Below are 6,728 nucleotides of genomic sequence, written 5' to 3'. Positions count from 1 at the left end.
TATTTTCAAGTATTCCTGCTTGTTTTATATGCTTTAATTGTTCCAGTACATGCAGGCATTGTACATTTTTTCACTTACACAAAAACGAAAACATTTTATATATACTTGTTCGTTTACACAGAAAAATACATGAAACTGAGGAGTATAAAGTACCAGCATACAACTAAACGTTACTTCCTTCTCATACATCATGAGCTGGGGAATATTTCCTTTCTAGTTAGGTTGGAAAAAATTGAAAACAAAGCTCGAAAATTTAGTCTAGTTTGTTTTTGTTGATGAGATGAGATGATATAAGATAAGTTGAGATTAAAGTTAAAAGTTGAATAAAATATTGTTAGAATATATTTTTTTAATATTATTTTTATTTTAAAATTTGAAAAAATTGAATTATTTATTTTATTTTATGTGAGAATTTAAAAAAATTATAATAATTAAAAGAAATGAATTGAAAAGATTTACAAAAACAAGCCATGTTATTATGATTCTAATTCTTGTGAACCTAAAATTTATTTGGGAATAATATTGTGTCTATCTGGGGTTAGTGTATCTGGCCTAAACGCAATATGACAAGTACATTATGGCCGAGCATATATAGTAGAGATTTTGTAGGCATCCTATGTCCACAACTCGTGACTCTGCCAGCGTATTAAACGTGAGAGAAATGATAGATAAAATGAAAACAAGTACAACAAGACAAGAATAGAAACAAAAGTACTACTGCAAGTCACGACTGCCCCCCATGCAAAACAGTGCGTCAGAGAAATAGAAAAGATCGTAAAGAATCCAAAGATGACAAACCTAATTTAATAAGCTGCAAATATATCCAACTAATTGCTTGCTTGCTTGAGTCTTATGATCAATTTAATTCGTCGCTAGTTTTTTACACGTACCTCAGTACTTTTTCTTTGAGCAGCAGCTATTCTTTTGGATCGGTCACGGATAGCCCCCTCCACCTCCAAAAGATTGGCTGGACGGCGCAGTATTCCTGTCCGAGTACGAGGAGCTCGTATCCATGCCATGCTGTTGCTGATGCTGTATTTGCTGTTCTCTCTGCGAAACCCCGCTCATGCTTCTCACTATCTGTCCGACCCCAAGAAAGTCTCTGGTTAAACTATCAGACGCTCCAACGCTCCTTGTGGGATTTTGATGGAGATTCTGACGTTCGTCCATGTTTTCTAAATTGCTCATGTTTGCATGGTATCCATCAAATCTAGCGAGCCCTCCTGACCCACTTCCGAAAATGGAATTCCCAGTAGCAAAGGAATTCATTAGGTCTTGGAGGTGGTTCCCATTTCCGCCAAACATACTGTTTAAGCTGCCGGGTACAAGCGGCGCCATATCAGATTTGAACGTTCTTAGCGGTGAGGCACTATTCTTGCTTGATGTTGAACCCATTTGAGCAGCCTTTTGGAGCAATGAAGTTGCAGACATAGGCAGGTTGGCATTTTTGCTTCGAATCGATGAGCCATGGAGAAAAGCAGGGCCTGTCGTGATTTGATGATCAGCCGTTACGTTTCCCGAGAAGATACTCGACCCTTCATTCCCCCTACCGGTACCAACATCATTGTCGAAATGATTGGGCATTAGCAAACCTGAAGATGAAAGATTGATGTTGTTAGCGTTCACAATATTGCTGCCGCTGCTAGCACTGCTGCTGGAGAGGAAGTTGAGGTTGAAGAGATTGTTCGCGGTTGGAGGGTTGGTACTTGTGCTGTTTTGAAAGTTAGAGAATTGCATTAGTCCATGCAAGGATTTGTTTGGCGAAAACCCTTGCTGAGATGTGTTCTCCGGCTCATAGTTTTGGGTCGATTCCTGCACGAAAAAAGCAGAAGAGTGCAAGGGTTGTGGTGATCTGAACGAGGAACCAATTCCCGTGGGAAGGATATGATGGAATTGACTTTGTCTGGCACCGTCAAATAATATTTCACTCGTTTGGCTATTCTGGTCTTGTATGGAGGAAAATTGAGGACCCACTTGAGATAAGCTTATTCCCATGTTGTTTCTTCCATATAAGTGGCTGCCCATGGTACTAGTGCTCAAGCTGGGAGGGTGTCTTGAAGTTTCTCGAGCCAATGCATCACAAAATGCCCTGTGAGTTATAAAACTGTCCCGCCTGATACAATTATTGTGAAAAAAAAGAGTAAAAAAGGGACATTAGTCATCCTTGCCAAGATGGTAAAAAGGACATTAACGACGGAGGCCCACGCAAGACTTTTAGTGGATGTCATGCCTATGGTTGCAGTAATACTTAGCAAAGAAGAAAAAAATAAATACTGCAGTTCAACTCTAGCAAACAAGGGAGATGGAAAAAGAAAGAAAAAAATGCTAGGGAACTGTCTTACCAATTAACTAATTAATTCAACAATGGCGTAATTTTAAAGGCGACTGCAGAAAGATCATGATAATTTGCAATATTCTCAACGATACAAAAAATAAACTATAGGGAGAAGCTATATATTAGAAACCATGAGTAAGTAGGTAGAGAAGGATGTGAAGAACTAAGAAGGAAATTAAAAGAAACTTCCCAAGAGTTCGTAAGTACTATAACATTTCAAGAACCATACTTCAATAAAAGCAACATAAGAACGTGTTTCAACTTTTTGAACAAAACAATATGAAGAAACAATTTGAGAACTCCTGCTTCAGTTAATGTGAAATCCCATGATATATATGTTTTAATATCCAGGCTTAAATTGTGCTCAGGTCAACCGAAGTCTCCGCATTTTTTAACTAAGAAATTCAATAGAAGTACTCTCAACTCCATTAGACCGCGCGCAATTCTGTACTCGTGAGACAACCGCTGCTCCAAAACAGCGAAATTGGTGAAAAATGGCATCTGAGTATCAGTTCGGAGGAGAACTGATCACATCTAGCCAACCATAACAGAACAAAGCTGCTGGTAGCAACACCGTCACCCTCTACATGGAATAGGTAGCAACACGTGAATGGCCTAAAAAATAAAATGGCCAAATGGCGGTACTTTCGAGGCATTTTTACACGGGAATAATTTTTTCCTTTTTGGAGTACGAAACATCTACGACCGTGGCTGTTTCAGGGAGAACTCACGTCGGAACATGTTTTCTGCTATTTCCTTCTCCACCGTACCGATGCAAATATATACCGTATTAGTGCGTGTTTTTCTCTCGAGTTTGCGTGTGAGAAGAGAGATAGATAGGCAGATGATCGGACGAGGAACGGAGGAAGAGAAGTGTACCCAAGACAGAACAGAAAGCATCGGAACTACTTTCTTTAATCAGTTGTCACTTGAGGAATCTAGCCCTAAAAAAATATACCAACCCAGTCGGATCCTTGCGTAATTCTCTCTCCATCAGTACTAATAGGCGCGCATACGAGTGTGATAAATGAACAAGATTATGAAGAACGAGATAAATATTAATCATCACCTAGAGAAGAGGGTGCCGCAGTCACATCTGTATTCTCTAGTGCCACAGGTTTTGGAATGGGCCTTCCAATCAGACTGCACGGCATATCTCTTGGAGCACTTCTCGCACTTCCATTTCTTCTCGCCGTGCTTTCGAGAGTAGTGCTTTTTGATGCCAGTGAGGTCGCCGAGAGCCCTCAAAGGGTCGTGGTGGACGCATGTGGGCTCGGGACACAGATAGACCTTTCTTTTTGGTAATTCTTTTGTAGTCTTCTGCTTTAGCTTCCAAGGCAGGTTGTGTCCTCTTCTGTGGAGCTGTAGGTTTTGCTCCCTTTGGAACCCTTTGTTGCATACCTCACATATGAATCTGTTTGTTGCCATTAGGGTCTTGGGAGATAGTGCGATTACCTCCGCATCTGGATCTGTCATGGAAAAAAAATGCCAAACAATATTATACTATATATTAGAAAATTCAGATATTAATAACCAGAGAAATCTCCGAAGAAGACAACGATTAAAGAAGCACATTCATATATACCAAGTTCTCGTAATTCAAATATTATAAACAGTGTCGAAATCTGCTTAATTTCCCGTAATGGATTTATCTTTTCAAGTAGCAAGACAATCATGGAAAACTAATTGAACGAAGGAGGGTACTGAATCTTGTAGAATTGGCAAGAGATTAATTACTCATAATAGATATAGATCTTCGATAATAACATGAATAATAATAATAAAAAGGCCATGGATACTTGCATGGTGTTCCTGGTTGGTTTCTCTTTTTCTTTGGGGGTGGAGGTTTGGATGAATTTGGTACGGAGGAAATCTGTTGCATCATCTGGTTCTGATCCTCTTCTCTAATTCCAACGACTGGCAGTACCGACGAAGACGAAGCAGACATCTTCAAAGAAAAGCTCCCTTCTCCTCGCAAAAGCATCTGGATTGGAGAAACCAAAACCCACATGCAATTAGCTGAATCCTCCTTTGGGCAATCAAATTATCTCAAATCTGGAAGATGGGCGACTCCGTGCTCTTGCGCGGATTTAACAGAAACCTAAAGGCGAAAAATATATGAAAAGATTAAAGATAATTAACTAAAGCAAAGTCGAAGACCAAAAAAAAAAAAACAGTGGCCATTCGGTGCTTCTCCTCTACTATTTGATTCTCTTGTTTTAATTGCATTTTTTTTTTTACCAGGTGATGTTTTACTGATCAGGTACTTCTTCTCTGATTTGGTGTCATACCTACAAAGTAACACATACCTCGGATTTTTTCACTTTTTTTTTTTTTTTTCCTTTATTACTTCTTTGCTCTTTTTCAGTTTTCCAGATTTTGCTAAATTCTTTCCAACCATATATATATAAAATGTACATAATGGAAATTAATTTTTGGCAGAGGGAGAAAAGAGTAATGGCAAACAACTTGGTGGACCCAATCACAAGCCACATAACGACATGGTATGGTGTGTGTGTGAGGGCAGCATGAACACCTCTCTCTCTCACTCTCTCTCTCTCTCTCTCATTTTGTATCTTCTTACTCACTTCCAGACAAATTTTCCTTCATCACCCATCCCCTCCGGTCCTGACTGTAAAATTTCAAATAAAAGTGAAAAAAAAATTCAAATTAAGCCATTTATAAAAAACAAAAACAAAGAAAAATAATCAAACCAACCGTAATATAGAGAAGAAAAGAATTACGAAGCAGACATGAACTTGATTTTGTGTAATGGAAAACACTGGGCCGGATTCAGCTTAAGCTAGAGCATTACTGTAACCTTCGGTAGTTTACCTTACAAGCTCCTCTCAGCTTGTCGTAGTTTACCTGCACGTTTGGTTCGGTTGCATGGAGCGGCCGGCGCTACGTACTCACAGCAGTCGTATCAGTGGCAGAGAGGGTAGTTTGGTCGTTTCGCGGAAAAAGTAGGATAAAATCACCATATAAAACATAGCTAGGGAAGACCTAATCCAACCACTACGGATAAACAATGTCGCTCAAATTTGGTCGCCACTGATATTCAGTATAAGCACACTGCTGTCATTTCCATGTGTCACAGCTAAATTTCAACCGCCGGATTTAATAGAAAATAAGTACAGTCAGTACGAGATTTTACGAAGGTTCAATATTAAAGATAATGACAGTTTTTATTCCATGCCAGCTAAACCTGTTTCCACAAAGGAGTACCTATCTGCTAGAAGAGCTGTCATTCCCTGTAACAGTGACGGCTTAAATAATTATGCTTGGTTGTCTTTAAAATAATTTACATATAATATTTTTTATTATATTTTATATAATTATATTTTAAATAAGAAATATTTTTATAAAACATATGAGTGTTATTTTAGACAAAATAAATAATTCTATCTGTACCAGGTTTTGAACCTCAACCCTAAACAACAGCGCATGCCTTCTATTTATTTTTTTTTTCCCTTCCTTCTAATCGCCGGGAATACATTGTAAGATAGATAGCTGTTCTAAACTTCTATTGTGTTTAAAAAAAAAAATAGTAAGAAATATGGCTGCCGGTCATGTACATGAAAAGTATGGGCAAGAAAAGTATTACCAGAAACAACCGTTCTCTGAAAACGACCAGAGTTAGAGACGTGATGCTTTTAGTGGTTTGGTTCCCTGACTAGAAAACTGGAAACAATAACCAATAAAAAGAAAAAGAAATCGTTAATGCACGTGTTCAATATAAAATTAGTCAATAAATTTATTCATCATCTTTTTTTCATTATTTTTTTATCATTTTATAATATGATATTAAATACATGATTGTATACTATTTATTATATTTCTTTTATGAACTAATCATCTAATAGCATATGATCATCAATAATAAAAAAATTAATGATTAGAAAAAAGACGATGAGTAGCATTACTTAAAGTTCATTTTTTATATATAAGAAAGGTAAATTCTATACAACATACTACTATTTTATTTTCATCCCACTAAGTAAGATTTGACACATTTATTATTATTAAATGATAATTTATTACATATTTTTTTATCATTTAATAGTAATAAATATACTATATACTACTTAATATGATCAAAATAGAATAAGATTGTTGTGTATAACATTACTTTATAAGAAAACAATAACATGTATGTTCTGAATCCTGATTGTTTCTGCTTTTCAATTCGCTACAAAAATAGGAACAAGGTTGATTGAAGGAACTTATATTAAGAGAGGATGTGCAAACGTTTAAAGGTTTAAAATTGACAATTTAATTTTTTTTAAAATTGAAAGACTTTTGAATTTTATAAAAGATATATATATATATATATATATGTATGTATGTATGTATTCATACTTTAGCGACCAAATTATGGACTTCAGGAAGA

General features: G+C 36.7%; 1 protein-coding gene across 1 annotated transcript; it reads right to left on the bottom strand.

Moving 5' to 3' along the window:
* Nucleotides 1–646: 646 nt before the first annotated feature.
* On the bottom strand, nucleotides 647–4,524 carry LOC108993474 (protein indeterminate-domain 5, chloroplastic-like). Its single transcript, XM_018968406.2, has 3 exons — nucleotides 4,139–4,524; nucleotides 3,405–3,804; nucleotides 647–2,113 (listed from the first exon to the last, which is right to left on the bottom strand). Exons 1-3 carry the CDS (start codon nucleotides 4,344–4,346, stop codon nucleotides 934–936), a joined length of 1,788 nt encoding a protein of 595 aa, XP_018823951.1. The 5' UTR covers nucleotides 4,347–4,524; the 3' UTR covers nucleotides 647–933.
* Between the last annotated feature and the right edge of the window lie 2,204 nt (nucleotides 4,525–6,728).

Source organism: Juglans regia, chromosome 16, assembly GCF_001411555.2.
Source record: "Juglans regia cultivar Chandler chromosome 16, Walnut 2.0, whole genome shotgun sequence".
In the NCBI taxonomy this organism is placed as follows: domain Eukaryota; kingdom Viridiplantae; phylum Streptophyta; class Magnoliopsida; order Fagales; family Juglandaceae; genus Juglans; species Juglans regia.
The sequence above is the reverse complement of the archived record's forward strand: the minus strand, read 5'-3'. Positions and strand labels throughout refer to the sequence as shown.